Below are 21,624 nucleotides of genomic sequence, written 5' to 3' on the forward strand. Positions count from 1 at the left end.
CTGATAGCTATTACTTTGGGAGCCACTGAGACCAGATATTAGGGAATATTCAACTCTAAAGAGAAAAAAGAGGAGGGAGTCTTACATTTCGGTCAGTATTTTCAACTGGGCCATCCCTCCATACCGGTTGCTCTTCTAAAACTTCGGCTAATCATTTTGTCCTAAGCCATTATAAAAGTTGGCATTATCCAGATCAAATACAATAAAAATGAACATGTGAGCACTTTAAAAATTAAGTTATGTAAAACCAAAGTTTTATTTTTAAAGTAATAAGCAAGTCACTGACTGTGAGCTCCTTAAATATTATTGAGGTAATATGTCCATTTTTGCTTCACATCTAGGGTAGGCTTTGAGAAATGGAAGAAAAAGACATAAAAGACAAATGACTCTTTTAGAATGACAAATGGCAAATTTAGAAGACCTGTCTCTGGTTCTGAAACATTTTTAAAAACATGATAATGACTCTGATCCTTCTTTTAATGTGTGCCTCCTTTATAGATGGGAAAAACTAAAAGAGGTTTACTATATGGCTCAAAACCATTGAGTTTAGAAACCATGTTGTCTGCAACTTTTCCCACTTTTGTGTCATATACTGTTGTTCAAATCTTGACATGGCTCACTTCCTATGGACCATGTGGAGATGTCTGTGAGTTGGCCCAGCCTCAGTGGAAGTGAGTTTGAGAGAGAGAAAGAGAGTGCATATATTACATCTGATTATAGAATTCAACCAGATACTGTTCAGATTATTCCATATGTTTTAGCTTCTGCTCCCCAACTAGACTTTAAGGTCTGATCCTTCCTGGGTTATTTTAGTATCACAAGGACAGTCTGGGAGCATGCTCAGAACAAAGACATAGTTCACCTTCAAACTGAGCCAGGAATCAGTTCATAAGCTTCTACTAAGCTTCAGTTTGAAGTTTTATGATAAATGAAAAAATAACTTTCAGGATGCCTATCAGCTAGAATGGAATTTTGCTCTAAGGTTTGTTCTAGTATAATAACTACCATTTGAATATTAATGAAAGCTTTGTTTTGTGTCATTTAATATGTATGTGCATCTGTGGTGTGTGTTTAGCTCACTATTCTTGGTTGAGAAATGCTCAGAAAAAGTAGAGGTATTCCTTATTAAGAATAACTGTGGAATAAGTTTCCATAATCTTATAGTCAAAACTAAGAAGGTGATCAGAACTGACAGGAATTTTTTTCTATAGAGAGAAGATGAGCAAGAACTCCTAGCTCAGGTGGCTGAAGTGAATGGCAGTGATAATTTGTGATGCATACAGTCATGAAACAATTACTAGATTAGCAACAAGAATATATTATTCATAACAATTCACTGTTGTAAGGGAAATAGAAGACGATCTCAGTTGCCTACTCTTTAGTGCAAAATTCCTTCTCCAAGAGGGCATTCAGATGGATGGATATTTTCTGTTAGGGTCAAGCCAGATATTTCAGAGTACAAACATTTCCCCTTTTCATTTTTGGATGTTGAATTAAATTCACCAAATTTAAATGTAAAGCGTGTTCAAATATATTCATATATACATGTTATAGTTTAAGCTGTCTATCAATCACCTATTGTTTATTTTTCTGCCTGCACTTCACATGTAAAAAGTGAAATATCAAGAGAAAAATTCTCCTGCGACCCAGGCCCCAGGCTGCCCCAGTGAGTTACGGATTTTGCTTTGAATGCGCTCAAGACAGTGCTCAGAACCATGAGGGAAGGACTGGAAAAGTTCTGGCAGGTTCTACAGAGATGTTTTATTATTAATGAGGGCTAGAAATAGGTTCGGTACATTGAGAATTTTTAAAACCAATTGTTTAAAACAATATTTTATATTGCACTGGGTGGAACAGGGGTTCTAGAATCTCAGATACAGACGAGGGCCTTAGAGCCTCTTTAATCTAGTATCACATAGAACAGAACAGGAGTGGAGGGTTTCTGGGAAATACAGGTAATCAGTGGTGTTGCAAAGACTAGAAGCCAGTTCTCAATGTTGGTCTTTTGTCACTCGCTTCCTCTTTTCCACCAATTTAAATTGCTAGAGTTTAATTATGAAAGAGTGATATTAACAAGGAAGCTTCTTTATTCATAACGTCACCGATTTTTTCTTTTCTGTCACCTGTTTTGCTCATCCAGCTCTCTTCAATTTAATTCCTGTGGGCCTGCGTGTGGTGGCCATCCAAGGGGTGAAGGCCAGCCTCTATGTGGCCATGAATGGTGAAGGCTATCTCTACAGCTCAGTAAGTACCTTGCAGTATGTGTGCATGCGCGTGTGTGCGTGTGGAGAGAAGATGAGCAAGCCGATGCACACGCGCTTTCACTTTTGACCTGGCATTGAAAGATGATGAAGTAACAGTTCTGTAAGGGAAGAAAATTGCAGGGTGAAATAATTTCTATTTTCGGAACTAATAAAGCTTACTCTTAGAATTACCCAGTTTTCCAGAATTATTTTGATTGTGTTCTAATTTGGAATGTTAAGCACGTGTCCTGTTGAATGAGAAAGAGTCAGGAATTCTCCGTGTAATAAAATTTCGCTTTGTCAAGCAACCACATGCTCCTCTGCATTGTGTCTTTTGGTCACTCAAGATGTGAGGAATTCCTCCTTTCTCCCTTCACTTCTCTTTCAAGTACAGAAGCTGGTTTGGGAAGAGAAAGTCTTCAGATTGTCTGAGGGTCTTCTCTGCTGCATTGGACAGAAAGGTCTTTCAGAACACATTATTTTTGGTATGCATTTAATAAGCATGTGTAGTAACTAATATGCCATATTCTCAGGCAACCGGTTATTTCCAAGGTATGTCAATTTATAGTATGAGAGATGTCTTTGTGGCTGGGATATTTGACTTTTAGTTGCACTGTAGTTATTATTTAGATGTAATAAAAATAATGATAAATTATTGTTGCTTTGGATAATTCCAGTGAGCTAAATTATTCCAAAACTTTTTTTTCAGTATAACAAAAACTAAACCATCGAGATAATCTTAGTATAATATTGATTTCAGGACTTAATCAGTGATGAATATTGATTTCAGGACTTAATCAGCCATGAAATGTAGTCTGTATAACCTCTGTTGTACTGAAAAGGGTAGAGTGTATGCTATAATTTTACAAAAGCTGTGGAATTAAGATCACTTGACTTGAATTGGTATTCGGAGGTCCAAGAAGATGAAAAAGGCTGAAGTCTGACTATGGAGCTGGAAGGAGGGGACAATGGGTAGGAACCTGTGTGTGTGTTTCCACTAATGGAAGAGGGGCCTGGCTGTCCCTCTGCCGCCTTTCAGAGACAGAAATACCTTCTTACCTCGTTGCTTACAACTAGGGTTAAGATAAAGGGTCTTTGAACTCATGCAAAGTCGTTTTAAGAAATTTTTAAGTAGAGAATTTTGCTGTGGAGAATTAAAAAAAAAAATAGAACTAACATTTTTGTAAAGCCAGTAAAATAATCACCCACTTAATTATCTGTTCTGTCGGCCTGGATATTTAATCCTCTTCTTCATTCAAACCCGAGTTGTCTGAAATCAAGAATATGAATGATTTCCTGTGCTTGTGGTACCTTGATGCAGCCAAGAGCGACCTTAGCATCACTGGCATAGTTCAAAATTAAACCTCTTTTGGAAATGCTAACATTTTATTCTAAATAGAGACTGTTTGTGTAAAGATTTTGTTAAAGGACTAACCCAACGCCCTTGAGTCAATTCCAGCTCATAGAGACCCTATAGGATAAAGGAGGACCATTCTATAGGGTGTAAATATTCATGGAAGCAGACATTGGCTAGTTGATTCAAGCCAGAAACCTTTGAGTAGCAGCCCAGTGCTTGTCCCATTGAACCACCATGACTTCTCTAAAGGCCCTAAGAAGGCTGACCTCAAAGACACTTTGCTGCAATCACACCTGTAATGCTTCTTGTCTGTGAGGTCTTCTTTAGCAGGGAGCTTGTGGCAAGGTATAAACAGGCTGTCAGCACATTTCCTGAGATGTTTTTCTTGTGCATTAAGGCTTGAAGTAATTTGAAAAGCAATTTTCTATTTCATGTAAAACAGCATAAGGGTGTTATCAACAAAGGCCAGGACTAGGGTGTGTGTGAGGAGCAGAGAGTCGCTGGGAGACCAGGCTTAAGTGCATCTAAGATATAGCAAATATGACTTATGTTTGGTACCACTTGAAATTTAGCAACGATGATCAGTTTCCATTAACCCACTAACCTGAGAAGGGAGGGACAGTAGGCTTTCCAAGGCAAATATGCCTGGCATTTGAGGGGAGGAAGGCACTTCTACTGATATGTTATCACGGTCAACACATCTTGAAATTTAGGGGCAAGGAGAGTACAATTAGCATAAATTAGAGATTTCCCTAAACACTTATTACCTCTATTGCAACCCAGTGCACTGGAGAAGTTTGAAAAGGTTCTAAAGAACACACTGAGAATCTGAGACTCACAAATGGAGTCATATCCCTGTTGTCATTTGCCTGGTTTCGATTCATATATAAACTACAAATTAATTCCCCGTGTTGTTTTTGATTCTCCGTCCCTTCCTCAGAAATAGGAGAAGGAAGTGGTAATGACAGAGTGACTCTTATATAGTACACAGCTAGAGTTACAGGATCCACTCTAAAAAAATCTGAGTTTTAGTAGGTGGGTTTAATTTATACATGCATATTTTCAGTTTATATATGTATTTATTAGGTTTGCTGTTGCACATGGATTTAGTTTTATCATGGTAGTTTTCATAGTGTGTGCAGGCGAGTATGTGTTTGTGTGTTTACACATGTGCGTGCTATCTTTTAAGCTTCTCTTTTCATTTTTTTTCTTCAGCATTATTGAAGTCCCCCACACCCCTATATTATTATTTTTTAATTATTCTGCTAGTTTTTAAACTTAGGTTATTTCTATTTCTGTAGTAATACCCATAATTTTGAAAACACGTTGTTAGTTGCCAATCAGTCAGGTCCAAGTCATAGAAACCTTATGTATTACAGAATCCTCACAATTGTTGATATTTGTAGCCACTGTGTTAATCCGTTTCATAGAGTTTCCCCCCTTTTTTGCTGGCCTTCAATTAATAATGGTGTCATCTCTAGTAATTAATCCTTCTGATGTCTTGTCCATCCGCATTCATTCTCAGAAGTATTCTGGTAGTAGTTACTCCAGGACTGATTTATTTGTTCTCCCCACCACCCCCAAATGCATGGTACATTCCAAAAACATGGTTTTTAACACAATTCTAATGTGTCAGTTATTTTATGGTCTTTTATTTTCAATGTCCAGTTTTCAAGAGCAGACGAGGGCACTGAAATTGCCAGGGCCTCGGGCAGGCAGAATGTAGTTATCAAGTGATAACAAGCTTTAAAGGACCTTTTTAAAAGGTCCTCTGCAGCAGGCTTGCCCAGGCTTGATTTTTTGACTGTTGCATCCATTAGCATTGAGTGTCGATCCAAGTAGAGTATAACCCTTGACAATTTTAATTTCTTCTTCTTTTATTATAAGGTTATTGTGAGTCTAGTTGTGAAGATCTGTGCTCAGATGAAAGCCATATTGCAATCTTTGATCTTCATCTTTAGATGCTCATCGTTGTCTGGTTCTATTCCACCAAGCAAGGTTCTGCCATCTGTATATTGCAGCTTGTTGATGAGTCTTTCTAGAATTCTGTATGTTCTTCTACATATAGTTTGCACATATATAATTATATAGTTTACTGAAAAGATTTTGTTTCTGTATTTCTTTTTTTTTATTAAGAGATCATTTTATTGGGGGCACTTAAACATCTCTTATAACAATCCATACATCAATTGTATTAAGCATATTTGTACATAGGTTGCCGTCATTATTTTCTAAATATTTATTTTCTGTTTGAACAGCCCTTAGTGCATTTTCTTACCTCATAAACATCACCACCCTTCTCACCAATTTGACTAGTTCTACTTTTTTCTGTAATTATATGCTCCCTTATTTATTGTTTTCAGATACCAATTAAATATACCCAGATTTTAAATATGCATGCGTGTGATTTTAATTTTTGTGTGTGTATGTGTTTCAATCTTTGTCCTTCTGAATTTTCTTCTTAACAACATCAATTGTTATTCTGGATGTATGTTTATGTGTGTTAAGGCTGATCAATAATGAATTTGCTTAGTCAGTATTCATGATAATCCCTTCTTTTCACTTTCACTCATGAATTACATCTCAGACAGTTATAACATTCTCACTTGACCAATATTTCCCGAGACTTTAAAAAATATCCCATAGCTCTCTGATAAGACTTTTTCCCCCCTTTTATTTTATTTTATATAACTTCACAACAATGACAATAATGCCTTAGTGTGAATTGATCTATTTGCTAGAAATTAAGAAAGTGCTTTTATCTAAAGAATCTTCTTTCTTAATTCTAGAAATTTTTAACTGTAATTTTATCGTACTATAATATGTCTGGTCTGTTGTTTTGAAAACACTATGTAACATATTGTTAAGTTTCAAATTTATCTATTCTAGAATTTATGCTCTCTATGATTTAAAATTTCTTTTCAACCACTTTCATTTTTGAAATGTCTATAATAGTTCCTCTGTAATATCTATTATTCTTGATTTATATTTTTCTTTACTGGCTGCTTGTCATTTATTTACTGAACAAGTTTTAATTTTGAACACATTTCCCCCTCATTTAAATGCCAGTTTTCTTCTCTGTAAAGTAGAGAATTTGTTTTAATTCCGAAATTTCCTAAAGGAGCTCTCTGGGTGCTGAAATGATTTAAACAGTTATCTGCTACTGGAAATGTCATCAGTTAGGACCTATCAACCACTCAGCCGACAACAGAGAAAGCAGTCTGCTTCCATAAAGAATCCCCAAACTCACTGCCTTTAAGTCAATTCCACCTCATGGAGATTCTGTAGGGCAGGGTAGCGCTGCCCCCGTGGGCCTCCCAGACTGTAACTCTTTTTGGAACTACGAAGCCTTGGCTTTCACCCTCAAAGAGGCTGGTGGTTTCCAGCGGCTGATCCTGACCTTGTGATTAGCAGTGCAATGCCTAACCCAGGCGTCCTCAAACTATGGCCCGCGGGCCACATGCGGCCCCGCTGAGGACATTTATCCAGCCCACCGGGTGTTTTTGCCCGTTTTGGTTTTTTGCTTCAGAATAAGATATGTGTGACTTTCGGCGCTGCGGCCGCAGCCATGAGGATGCTCAGGCTTCAGACGAGGCTCACCTCTAGCGTCCTCCGCTGCTGCGGTGAGAAGAAAGTCTGGTTGGACCCCCACGAGACCAATGAAATGGCCAATGCCAACTCCCGTCAGCAAACCCGGAAACTGATCAAAGAGGGCCTTGTCTTCCGCAAACCCATGACCATCCATTCTCAGGCCGGTGCCGCAAAAACACCCTAGACCGCCGCAAGAGCTGGCATATGGGCACAGGTAAGCGAAAGGGTACTGCCAATGCTTGCATGCCCGAGAAGGTCATGTGGCTGAGGAGGATGAGGATTCTGCGCCGGCTGCTCAGGAGATACCGGGAGTCCACGAAGATTGACCGCCGTACGTATCACCGCGGGGAAGGGGAATGTGTTTAAGAACCCGCAGATTCTCATGGAACATCCACAAGCTGAAGGCAGACCAGGCTCACAAGAAGCTCCTGGCTGACCAGGCTCAGGCCTGTAGGTCTAAGACCAAGGAGGTATGCAAGCGCCCAGAGGAGCCACCCCAGGCCAAGAAAGAAGAGCTCTTTAAGACACTGTCCAAGGAGGAGGAGACCAGAAATAAACTGCCCCTCTCTTCTCTGTACATAGTGGCCTTGGCAGTTCTATTGATCAGTCACTCAATAAAAGCAAGCCTGTTGGCCTGCCCCTTAAAATATATATATATATATGCAGTGTGCATAGGAATTTGCTCATCGTATTATTTAAACTATAGTCTGGCCCTCCAGCGGTCTGAGGGACAGTGAACTGGCCCCTGTTTAAAAAGTTTGAGGATCCCTGGCCTAACTACTACACCAATAGGGCTCCTGGAAGCACCATGTATTAGTTCTTCTCTGTCCTATAGCGTCACTATGAGTCAAAAATCAGGGACTCTATAGCCTCAGGCTTAATTTGTTTATTTTGATTGCTTTTATATTTGTATATTGTTGGTTAAATGCCATCGAGTCGGTTCCAACCCTTAGTGACCCGGTGTACCACAGAAGGAAGCAATGCACAGCCCCGCACCATCCTCACAATTGTTCCTGCCTGAGCCCATTGCTGCACCCACTGCCAATCCATAGCATCAAGGATTTTCCTCTTTTCACCACTTCTCTATGTCTTTATAGAAAGTTCTATTGACTTCTTTATTTCTCTGGTCATGTGTAATATATGTTATTAGCCAATTCCAGCAAAGTAACGACCTTTGTCCTGTATTTATGTGTCATTCACTGATTGTGCTGGCTCTTACGTGGAGAATTGGAGTTTTCATGCGTTTTCACATTTATTTTAAAGGCACATTTCCGCTTCTCTGACCTTCCCACTTTTTTTCTTTCAGAGAGCTGTTTGCCTCGTGCTCTGTCTTATGGGTGGATGTGAAAAACGTCTGTTCCCGAACACCTTCCAGTAGCTCAGGAAATACTACTTTGGTATCACATCTGTTGAGACAGATTTTCCTTCAAGTTTTACCTTATACAAGATAGTTCCCTTAATTTTTTTGGCTTATTATTTACTAGTTCTAAAAGATTTGAAATAATCTATCCTTTGATGCTTCATTCTCTTTGAGCTAGACTAGTTTTTTTAAAAAGCTTGTAAAACCACTTGCAATTTTCTCAAATTATCACAGTGCTTCAAGGCTCTTGTGCATTTGTGCCGGAGCGAGGGAAGCAGAGGGTGAGGTCTAAACGGATTGTCACTTTCCACTCTTCTTTATAAATGTTTTCACATTGGTATCTTCTTATATTTAAGTCTTTTAAACATGACCCTGTGTGCATAAAATAATCACAGATATTTATCTTTTGTAATAAAACATGAAACCAGATTATTTTGAAATTCTGGTAGGAAAATTGGTAATAGAATATTTCAGAAAATTATCATGTATGATATGTATAATAAAATACATAACAAATCTGAAACCATTAGCATTTTCCTTTATCTGTTCTCTAGCCATGGAATCTCTAACTCATCTTATAGATAAGCTAAAATGTTAGCTGGTAAACCACCTTTCTTTGTTATCCGTATTCAATGATAATTGTATAATTCCAAAAATCAAAACAAACACACTGTCATGAGTCAGTTCTGATTCATAGCAGCCCTCTAGGATAGAAGAGAACTGGTCCATTGTTGTTATGGTTGCTAGGTGCCATCAAGCCCGTTCCACCTCAGTGACTGTTCATACAACAATGAAACATGCCTGGTCCTGCACCATTCTTCACAACGGTTGTTATGTTTGAGCCCATTGTAGCCACTGTGTTCATCCGTGTATCAAGGGCTTTCCACTTTCCCACTGCCCCTCCACTTGACCAAGCATGATGTCCTTCTCCAGGGACTGGTCTTTCCTGATAACATGCCCGAAGTATGTGAGACAAAGTGTCACCATGCTTGCCTCTGAGGAGCACCCTTTCTGTACCTCGTCCAATACAGGCTTGGTTGGTCTTTGGCAGTCCGAGCTACCTTCAATATCCTTTGCCTGTATCACAATTCAAATGTATCAATTCTTCTTGATCTTCCACGTTCAACTTTCACATGCATATGAGGCAAATGAAAATGGCATAGCTTGGGTCAGGTGCACCTCAGTCCTTAAAGGAACATCCTTGCCTTTCAACACTTTACAGAGTTCTTGCAGCAGGTTTACCCAATGCAATACATAGTGTGATCTCTTGACTGCTGCTTCCATGAGCACTGATCATATATACAAGCACGATTCAATCCTTGACAACTTCAGTCCTCTTTCTGTTCATTTTGAACAGTTCCATTGGGTTTCTGACACTTTAAGTCTTTATAAAAGCAGCCTCCTCCTCATCTTTCTCTTGAAGAATTGTGGTTCAAACTACCAACCTTTTGATTTGTAGCCTAGTGCTTAATTTGTGCTTTATTTGCACAGACCTTGAATTATAATTTGGGTGATTGACAAGAATTATATCATATTCATCTTTATCACTTGGACCCCATATTACTCCCAACTACAGCACTAAGCACATTCTCTGGTAAAGCACAGTTCTGAAAGAAATCTTGTTGAAATGGAAAGAATTTTCTACTCTGAAAATCCAAAACTAAAGCCATGGCCATCAAGTTGATTCTCACTCGTGGTGACCCTATAGGACAGAGTAGAAATTATCTCTAGAATTTGCAGACCTGCACATATTTACTAAAGCAGAGAGCCTCCCTCATGTTTCTTCAAAGGAGAGGCTGGTGGGTTTGAACTGCCACCCCTGCAGTTATCAGCACAATATATAACCCAACGTGCCATCAATTTTGATTTTACAAATTTAATACAAAACTGGACAGATTAAAAGAGCTTCCAATGGTCAGATCTTTATTGGTGCCCAAACTATTCACTGCACCAATGTTGCTCTGCTCTTAAAGTGAATTTCAATAAACTTGTAAATCTTTGAAGATAGATTTGTTAAAACTTATCACATGGCATATGCAAAGGGTTATCAACTGTGAGGGCTGTGTCTTCTTAAGGAATTACCTGGTCTATTGAAGTGAATGCCCTGTTCAACTACCATACTCCTCTTCTCTGTTTTCTTTCCCATCCTATCCCTACCCCTACTTCTGCCTGTTATTTCTTTTCTGATTCCAATTGGTAAGCAGGCAGTGATAGAAGAGATGAGGTGAGAATAATATCTCTTACTATCGATTGGGAAATAAAAGCAAAATTTAATGGTTTAGGCAACTTCATTGCTTTAACATTTACATTTGAAAGAAAAAACCCCACCTCCAATAGAATTTAACACTTCAAATAATTTAATTTGAATAATATGAAAAAAATGTTTAGAACTTGTAACTAGCCTAAAAATAAGTATATAAAATAAGCCTTAAGACTTTTTTTAAAATGAGGAATTTCCTATTTTCAGCACAATTACCACTAGAATCTCTATGATTGATAATGATTAAAATTATTTTTAAAAGAAATTTTTCTTATTCTGACCAAAACCATGCTTGCTGACTTTTTATGCTCAATGTATTAGCAATGCCCTGGCCTTATGGTGATCATTTCCAACATCTGTATTATGTAAATCAATGTAATATTGAGATGCTGTTTTCAGTTGAGAGAAAGACTAAAATTAAATATAGGAACACAAATTTTTATTTTCTTACACTACCTTAGCCCTTATAACGCAAATATATATTTAAACTATAAGTCAGTGTTAGCGACTTCCTTAAGCCAATCTATGTTTTCTAGTGAATAAATGGTGTTCTCATGAATTGTCCTGTGAGGAGCTACAACAATTCATTAGTGAATGTGCTGGTAAGAAAAATAGAACTCGTTTCGTTGGTGTTGTTTCAGAAAAGATTTTAGATGGCGTTTTGTTTTCACAGCAACTCCTTAAGGAAGGGCAGGAATGGAGTGCTGGATAGCCTAAACACCTGAGGCTTAGAGAGGTTTGTTGACTTAAATCCATCTTACTAAATAGTAGAACCAGATCTTGCATCTAGGTCTTACCTTCCAAAGCAGTAAACTCTCCACAACAGCACACGGCCCTGTACTTACTGTATGCTAGATCTTTCCCACCGACTAGTATGCCTCCTTTCCCCGTCCTTTCATAGAAACCGTCTTGTAGAGTTTTGCAACAGCTTCAAGAATATAATTGCCAGATGGCACCAAAGACACCCAGGAAACAGAAAGGTTAACTAACTGAGATGAGCTCACTCGGTACAGGGAAGGTAGGTCAAGAAAAATGACATTCTAGTTCAAAGTTCTGTTTTCATCAACACTACTTTTCTTGTTTGCTGCTGTTGCTGTCTATATGGTTCCAGCATGGTGTCAAGATCTTGATTCTTTTGAAAGGCAGCCTGTCATCATGTTTAGCATGCCTTTATTTAAAGGTAGCAGCATTAAAATAATAATAATAATAACAGCAACAACATGTAAAACAAGAGAGGGAAACCTTGACTGCTGCCTACTCTTTTGTTTCACGTTTAGAATTCGATACCTAATTCAGTGCTTCAGCCAGAACAGACAAAGTTAAGCTTGTGAGAAGTTCCTGAATTTATATCAGAAAACTGAATCAAGACCAATCAAGAAACATGGAGAAGTGTCCAGAGGAGGAACAGAGTGATATAACGGAAGAAACAATAAACAAATAAACAAAAATGATTTCATGCCCACTCGGTGATAAAATGTACTTTCCATTTCACTGTAGTTTCTTTCACTTCCCCACCATCATCGGTGGCGAAATTGCCCCATAATTCAGCAACCAGTAAATAGTTTTCTGATTTTTTGCAGCCAAGGTAAGTTCCACATTTTGTATTTTATTGTTGCTGCTATTTGCTTTCATGTCGTACCTTTCCCATCAGATGCATGCTCCTTGAAGTTGGGATTATCTCTCCTATAGAACCTTATCTCCCTCCTATAGGACTGAAACGGAATTATCTTTTAAATGCCTGTATTAAAAGCTCACGAATCTGCTGATGAGTGTAGCTCATGCAGTTCAATTCTGGCAGTAACTCTTTGTCCTTCTGGACTTTACTCTATGGTCTTTTGTAATAAGTTTCCAGATTGTAACTGTAGACCTTTTACAATTCAGTTACTTGGTTCTTATTTGATTAGGATATGACTGTCCTTTGATGGCAAATTTGAAACATTTAATGATTTCTAGAGGAACCTTACTGCTCATTCTCCTGTGTGGAGGCCGATACCACATTGTATTTTGAAGATGTGATACTACCTGTATTTATTACTGAGTAGCGAAGCCTGAGGGGGACAGCACATTAAAAAAATAGACCAGTATATCTTCCTGGGACCCCAGAAGATGATTGAAGTTTATCCCTAAGTGCAAGACTTACTAATTTTGAGATGAAATGACAGTTGTTTCTGCTATTGTTATTATTAGCAGTAGTGAAGCATCTAGAAGAGGTGGTGCTGTGTTAGATGCCACTGTTTCAATCCATCTTTTCTGGGACCTTCCTATGTTTCTCTCCCCCTCTACCAAGGATGTTGTCTAGCTTCTCTGATAATCTTCTCAGCATACAGCTTGAACATGTAAGAGGAGATGCCCACCCTTCCTGATTTTAATCCACGCAGTATTTCTTTGCTCTATTCACACAATTGCTTCTTGTTTCATGTACAAGTTCTGCATGAGTACAATTAAGTGTTCTGGAATTCCTATTCTTCTTAAGGCTGTCCATAGTTTATTATGATCCACACAGTCAGATGCCCTTGTATTGTCAATAAAATACAAATACGTGTCTTTCTGAGATTCTCTGCTTTCTGCCAAGATCCATGTAACATCAGCAATGATATCCTTTGTTTCAAGTCCTCTTCTGACTTGGTCCCGAGTGTTCGGTATCCTGTCAGTGAACTGCTACAACTGTTGTTGAATGACCTTCAGCAAAAGTTTACTTGCATGGGATGTCAATGATATTGTTCTATAACTTGAGCATTCTGTTTGTCACCTTTCTTTGGAATGGGTACAAAAAAGGATCTCTTCCAGTTGGTGGGTCAAGTCGTTGTCTTCTAAATTTCCTGGCATAGCAGAATGAGGGCATCTTGTGATTCATCAGCTTGTTGAGATACTATACTGGAACTTGAATTTCCTCATTACATTCGTTCTTCAGGGAAATGTCTGAAATCTGAAGTATATTTAGAGTTATTTGGGACAAAATTTCATGTGGATAAAGTTTTTAAATTGATGGATGGAGAAGAGATGCTTAGGAAAAGGGAAGAAAAAAGGGAGGGGGTGAAGGTGGACAAAGAGGGAGGAAGTGAGGGAGAAAGAGAGAGAAATCATCTCAGTTATCAATGCCAAATGAGTCACATGAATGTTGAAGTTAATGATGTTTAAATAGAGATATTCATGGTCAAATAATAGATGCTTATTAAGCAATTTGATTATTAGTTATTCACTTTAGGTCATTTACATTGCTTTTCTCTTCTCATATAGTATGGTTTCCTTGAAATTTGTAATATTTCTGTTTTATCTTAGGGTAATGTTTGGTCATAGCGCTTAGAAAGGAATTACCTCTTTTGCCTATTTCTTCCCCTTTAACTTGAAAATAACACCCCAATTCAAGTACAAAACAAAATATGCAGGTCTAACAAGATTCATGAAGTAAAACTTAGACGATGATAGTAAGGGGAGGGAATATTAAAGAACCAGAGCATAGTTATGTGTTTCTTCAGTGCTATTCTGCACCCTGGATATATCATCCCTTCTGCGTTGCCCTTCTGTGAGGGACTGACAATTATGTTACAGGTAGCATTTGGGTCTCTGCTTTTTCTATGCATCTTCACATCAATTTGATTGCTTGTTTTTGAACTTCCGAAACGTATTCCAGTCAACACCTCATGATCACAGAGGTTGGTGTGCTCCTTCCATAGTGGGCTTTCTTGCTTCCTTGCTAGATGGCCACTTGTTTAACGTCAAGGCTTTAAGACTCCAGATGCTATGTCTTTTATTAGCTGGGCACCATCAGCTTTCTTCATCTTGGTGTAAGGATTGATTGTATCCTATTCACTCTCAAAGGAGCCCAAATATGCATCAACTGATGAATGGATAAAGGTGGTATATTTGAGATGTGTGTGTAATAACAAAAGAATGAAGTTCTGGTACACCTTACAACACTGATGAACCTTAAAAACATGCAAAGTGAAAGAAACCAGACACAAAAGGCCACATGTTAAATTGTTCCATTGAAGTGCCAGAATAGTCAAATCTAGAGATAATAAGTATATTTGTGTTTGTGTTGGGCTAATAGAAAGGTAGGGACGATGCTGTGCCAGGGTTAAGTGTGGAGTTTCTTTGGGGGACAATGCAAATGTTGTAAAATAGATTGTAGTGATGGCTGTACAACTGCATGAGTGCGCCAACAACTATTAGACTTTCAACTTTAAGTGGATGAACTATATGGTATATGAATTATATCCCCATAATAGGACAGCACTTCAAATTTAAATGATCAATTTGACCATGATTTAGTAGAGATTATACAGTAAATAAAATGATTTTCCTTTAAGGTGTTCACACATTAATTGAATTCTAATTTTTGTTTGTTTAAAGTAACACAAAGGTGTGAATTTCCTCACAATTGGAGAGGTGTGACAAAATTTTAACAGAAGTGTTGAAGCAAAACGTGTAAAGGGGAGGGAAGCAGCATAGAATCCAAATCCTCATCATGAATCTGTGTCCTACAAGTATAAACACCAGTGATTTTGGCCATACAGTACTACTATAGCTTTGAGAGAAGCAGTGTTCTAATAAGGTTAATATTTGGTAGAACCAGTATTTGGCTTTACTTGATTAGCTTGGCCTTCTAAATTATTATTTTCAAGGCTTTACGGATGTATCCATATCTATTAATGAGGTGGTACACTTGTTTAAGCCAAAGGAGCCAAGGTAGCACAACAATGAAGTGTCTGCTTGCTAAGCAAAAGCCCTTCTGCAGGAGTGTCTGGCTGCTAAGCGAAAGCCACTCTACCAAGCCACTCTGCAGGAGGAAGACCTGGCAGTCTGCTTAGCTTTGTTTAGTATTATAGCCTAGAGAATCCCAGGGAACTGTCTACTGTGTCATAGGGGGTCCCTGTGTTTCAGAATTGAATCCACGGCACCTAACACCAATGCTTCAAGCAATTGAGTCCTGGCGTGAGTCATCTAACAATTGTTACTAACAATAACCACATGTTGACTCCACGGACTATATTTCTTGCTTTCTCTCCCTTGTACTCAACTTTATAATGTATTTTGAAGAATACTTGAATATTTTGTCACTTAAAATTTTACCCCAAGGCTATGTAATAAATAATAGATAAAGATACATGTCTCTATATTGGACATACACATGTGTTTGCCTTATAGACAGAATATATTATCATATTTTCACACAAATAACCCTTGCATTATACATTTGCTCAGAAACATGCTACCCTCTCACATGCTGGCTTCCTATGTGCGGTATATATTTGTGTGTATCATTTACAAAGCCAAGTTATATACAAAAACATGATACTTCTTAATACTACCTTGGAAATGACAAGTTAGCATGTGCATTGGGCCATTTATTGAAAGTTACACAAACATATCCTTGCTCTCTATGATTAAATTCCTATTTTTTATTTTGTACTTGTTGTGGTAGAAACACTTGGAGATGATTTCTACAAAAAAGAAATTGTACCTTGCCAGACGGATAACATGTATATTCTATTCTCCGTTTGATTTATTTCCCTTTCTTTATCACTAAACAGTTAAAAGCACATCTCAAGTCAAATAGAAGCTTGCTAGGTGAAGAGAGGGTAATAATCCAACGTTTAAAAAACGTATTAATTGCGCTTCTACATATACCAGATCATTCCATATTTAATCATGTCCAGAATTTTCGACAGCAGTTTACAAACATTATTTTTTATATGGACCCTTTGATGTCACCATCCCTCACCCTCCGCCTCCGCGTCCTCCTCCCACCAAAACCCTTATTCAACTTGCTGACTCTAAAGGTTCATCAGTCCTGGTTTTCAGACCCACCAAAATGAAAAAAACATATATTGCAACTTCAGGAGGGTGACCCCCCAATGACATAACACTCCTGAAATATACCCTAATATACATAAAATAAAATAACCCAACAAAACAATATAACCCCCCCAAACATAAGATTTTTGGTAACTAGATCAGGTCCAGCATGCATCCTAGGGGGCATCTGCTGACAAGTTTTAACTGTTCAAGTCTGGCTTCTGTCTTTGATCTTCTATATTCAATTTATAAATGTACTCCATTTAGTGACCACTTTCCTCCTATCCCCCAATTGTAGATAGATGGAGTTCACTGGAGGTTCATTTCCTGTATAGTCTACCAATTAATCTTGGGGTCCCACTGCCATGCACAGCCTTCTGAAAACCAGATTCTCCAATTTTAGGCTCCGATACTAATCCTTCCCTTCAATTTCGGAGTATATGCTTCACAATGCTTCGGTGGCTGGTGATGATGTGCTTCTTCCATATGGACTTGGTTGACATCTGACTTAGATGACTGCTTGTTCGGAGACAAGCCTTTAAGGCACTGTTTTATCTGGGCACTATCTGATTTCTTTATCACATTTGGCTATAGCACTGGTCTCCTCTATGTTCCCTTCCTGGAGGCTAGTATAGATCAGGGCTATGATGTAAGAACTCATTGTTCTTAAATTGGAGCTGGGATTTAGTATGAGCTCCCAAACCATTCGTGGACCTATGTTTGTTTGTTTGTGTGGGTCTTTTGATTTATTCTTACTTGGGCCTTTACCCAAATGTCACGTCATAGTATCTCATGGTATTGGCCCAGTTATTTTCCCATCACTCTTTTGTCATCATAATGACATTCATTTTGTTTGTTCCTTAAGTTCATTGAGTGGGACAGTTAGAGAACTGAATGAAGTCTCATTTGCAAAAGATTTCTCATTTTAGGTATTCTGTATCTAATTAACCCTGGATCGATTAATTTTTGCCATCTTTAAAAAAGGGAGATAGAGGGCACTTCTATATTAACTCATTGCTGTAAAATAAATACTGAGAAGTAGTTAAGGGTTAGAAAACACTTTCCATTTAACATAGTCTAAAATATAATTTGATGATTAATTCCCTCTGCAGTCATTTAGTCTTTGCCTGAGCACCTCTCATTCTATAGGTACATCCCACCACTAATACATCTCTGGCTCTGATCCAAAAGTCTAAAGTAATGTATAGAATAAATGTTTGGCATTAGTCATGTTTGGGTTAAAGTTTCTCTCTTGCTTCAGGTTGAGTTTGGGCAACTTACTTAATTTCTCTTTATCATTATTAACTGAGCGCATTATATTGACTTTCTAAATCTTTTTAGAGGGGATAAACATGGAAATAATAGGTAATGCACCCAAATCAATACGAATTATTTCTTCTTATTTCCTATAAATGTGACATCAGTTGGCAGGGTGCATCATATCTCGGGGTACTGTGTCCTTTGCTGACATTTTGAATCTGAACAACTTCTTATTCACCCATGCTGATTGTAGTAGACATGTAGTGATGCTTTCACCCATGTGGACTCGGACTTCCTTCATTATCATTGTGCTCTCTCCTTCCTTCCAAGCCAAGGTTCCCACCCCTGCAAACTCTGGAATAGTGCTCTATGTTGCTCCCCACCCGTATCATTTGGTATTTTACTACTTTAAAGGAAAATTGTACCTACAAAGTTGGCCTCCGGTTAATCTGACGCACTGAGTTGTACAAATCAGGAAAGGTTGGAGTGTAATATCCCCACCCCTACCCCAAACCCTCTAAATTTATTTAGATAATTATCTCAAGATCAGCTTGGGGACATTTACTGCCTCTAAAATCTTTTATGAATTCTAGCAACTCATATGATAAAATCTGACTCTTTGGCTGCCCCTCAAATCCCTTTAAACAATTTGATGTCAACAACATATCTGTATGGTTTTACTTCCATCTTTATTATATTTCTTTTTCTTTTCTTTCTTGCTTCTTCTTTTTAATCCTTTTATGTATTCTACCTCTCCATGCTCTCAATTCTAATGCTTCCTCCATAACATCTTCCCAGTATTTCCTGATGAAAATACATAAAGCAATCTTGTTTTTCCTTATTTTTCTATGACATTTTACTTATGTCACTCATATATCTTTATTCTGCCTTAGTTTCTATTTGTTGCACTTTCGTTTCAGTGCAAACAAAGTGTCCGTGTCAGTGTCCCAGCACTCAGCGTCAGTATCTTGAGAGCAAAGACTGTGCCTGATGGACCCTATGGCTCCCAGCCTACCAATTTCCTTCCAAGCCCTGCTGGCGCATCATCCACCCAACTTCCACATCAACAGTGGAGTTGTCTGCTCCTACAGTTGGTTTAGCTCGCCTTCCTCTTCAAAAAAACATACCAGGGTTCTTTGCCCCAGCGGAAGCAACTCTTGAAAGCACATTAAGTTTTCTAATTGGGGTCTTAATCTTAATGAGGGAGACATGGCTATGGTTCCTATTTTGGTACGTCTTTATGTGTTCTGAATCACAGAAGAAACCTTTCTTTCCATTAAAAAGTTAGCTAACTTCTGCCAAGTCCAATCCGACTCAGAGCAATTTTATAGGCCTGGGTAGAACTGCCCCACAGGGTTTCCAAAGGTGTGATTTTATGAGAGCAGACTACCACATCTTTCTTCCTGGGAGTGGCTTCTGGATTCCAACCAGAAGGCCTTTTGATTGACTTGCAGTTAGGAGCTTAAACTACAGCATTGTCAGGGTCTCCCTCGTTTTTTTATTAGTGGGTTTTATTACATTTTCTTGTTTTACGCTCTGCATATTATTTTGTATGACCCATTTCATGTATTTATGGCTCTTCTTCTGCTTTCAAAAGATAAGGTACCCAGGAAGGGAGTTCTTTTTACATGATCAGTGGAGAGTAATTCTTTAATTTATAAAGAGGGATCAGAAGTATATAGCTGAAATACAATATTTACATTGCATTTTAAACATACAAAGCATGCTTGCATTCAGTATTTCATTTGATTCCTATACTTGCGATGTATGCAAAGATGAGTTAGTGTCCATAGTTTGTCAATGAGTGACAATATTGGGAGATAAGGGATTTTCTTAATGTCACAACCTAGTGCCAGATTTGATCAAATTGTTCAGTGTCCATTCTAAGGTAGTCTTCATTGTATAATGCTAAGATGTTTAAAGTCCTCATGATTTGAGCTCTTAAAATGGCTTGCTTGCAGCTTTCAATCTATCAAGTAAAATAACTAGCTATAGAAGTAACTTAAAGGTTTTCATCATTTAATTTGAAATTGCCTAGATATTTTAAGATGGATGTTTTGCTATTAGATCTGATAATACTGCTTGTCTTAGAACTTGGTTTCATTTTAAAAAAATTTTTGATATTGAAATAATATGTGAGATAAAATTGAGATAATTGTGAACATTCACAAATTGGTACCCAAAGTTTATCTCAGAATTTATTCCTTTGCCTCTTTCAGTGCCTGATTTTTATGTGGATATTTGGAAGTATGATGTTTATTTAGAAAGGTCTCAGTGGTTATCTGCTCATTTTTAACCCAATAGTAATCTGTCATTATTATTATAGTCGGAAACACAGTGTTGAATATAGAGCAGTACATTTTAAAAATAAGGGCTTCCTTTTAAAGATTTTTTATTGGATTTCTTGGTCCTCATTCGCAAGCCTATATTTCCAAGAAAACTAAGTTATTGGTATCTTATTCATTACAAAAAGAAGAGATATAAAGCCTTCCCTATTGAAGATGCATCCCAGGAGAACGGGAAAGGAAATTTGTATAGCCTATATCTAAAATGAAAAATGCAGAAGGAAGTAATTGGCCACACTCCAGACTCTTTTGAGAGACAAATCTATCAGGCCGAAATGGAAAATGAAGCTTCAGAAAACAGTCCCCAAAGAGGCATGATTTATCTTGTGTGACAATAAGTATAACTCTTGTGAGCACTGTTATTTGCTTGACTGTTTCATTGGCATCCAAGTGTGCCTATCTTTGCAAAATTATCTTCTAAGCAAACTCTCCACGTGCAGCCCAGGTACTTCCCAAGCCGTCATATTTTTATTTTTACTTTTGTCTTCCCTCACTTCCCTTACAGGGTGGAGAAATCTTCTCTTCCTTTTTTGGGATTTTCTATGTGTGAGGTCTAAGAGTCTTCCAAATACAATCATGTCTGACACCACCATCCAGTGCTATATCCATTCTGGCATCATTTTTATGACTTTCAGTGACCACAAGTCATCATAAGCTCAACTAGCCTAAATTAGGAGCTCCTTTTCTAATATTCACAAATGGTAGAACTGTATTTTTGCTGAAACAGCTCTAATATTGGTGGCTTCTATACCTGAGGTGTGTACTTGTGATAATAGTTAGGAAGTTATTCTTTCTAGCATGATTTCCCCCCTCTCCATTCTTGTTCTATGATCAGAACCAAGGAACATAATTCAGTTTCATTTTGCATAGTGTTTGGCATGTGGTTAATATTCTAAAACTGTTGGTTGTTGTGAAGAATGGATGAGTTGTTTTAATCTTTTATTTCTATTATATCTCTATCTCAACCATTATCCACATCTATTTCTTTCTCTGCCTATGCCTCGCTTCACTTAGAAAGATGTCTGGTACTTCTTTATGGCTATAAAAGAATTCCCCCCCATACTTTGATTTGATTAAGATAAAATGCAAATACCATACACTTCCATAGTTCAATCATATTTAAAGAGTTCTATATACATTGCTACAATCCTATCTAGTGTGTGATTGCCCTTCCTGTATTTATTATTTGCTCCTCAGTTCCCCTCACGTCTCGGTGTTCACAGTTTATGCTTTGATGCCTTTCCCTCCATTGTCTTTGGATTTGTTATTTTTAATCTTTGGCTCACACAGGCTGGTGTGCTTCTTCCAGATGAACTAAGTTGATGCTTCACTTAGATAGCTGCTTGTTTGAATACAAGCAAAACGTGTTTATCACATGACACATTTTAACTCTTTGATAGGAGGATTTT

At 37.8% G+C, this 21,624-nt stretch overlaps 1 protein-coding gene and 1 pseudogene across 3 annotated transcripts in view; both read left to right on the top strand.

The window, feature by feature from the left end:
• FGF12 (fibroblast growth factor 12) overlaps positions 1-21,624 on the top strand; it is a 636,348-nt gene that overhangs the window by 440,738 nt on the left and 173,986 nt on the right. For all 3 annotated transcript variants that reach the window (XM_004712297.2, XM_045287545.1, XM_004712295.2), the window contains one exon: positions 2,141-2,244. In XM_004712297.2, coding sequence (XP_004712354.1) covers positions 2,141-2,244 — 104 coding nt within the window. The remainder of the gene's footprint in view (positions 1-2,140; positions 2,245-21,624) is intronic.
• The window catches only part of LOC105979503, an 88,371-nt pseudogene continuing 73,915 nt past the window's right edge, over positions 7,169-21,624 (top strand).

This window comes from Echinops telfairi, unplaced genomic scaffold, assembly GCF_000313985.2.
Source record: "Echinops telfairi isolate 266 unplaced genomic scaffold, ASM31398v2 ScPeMD7_17;HRSCAF=63, whole genome shotgun sequence".
NCBI lineage: Eukaryota > Metazoa > Chordata > Mammalia > Afrosoricida > Tenrecidae > Echinops > Echinops telfairi.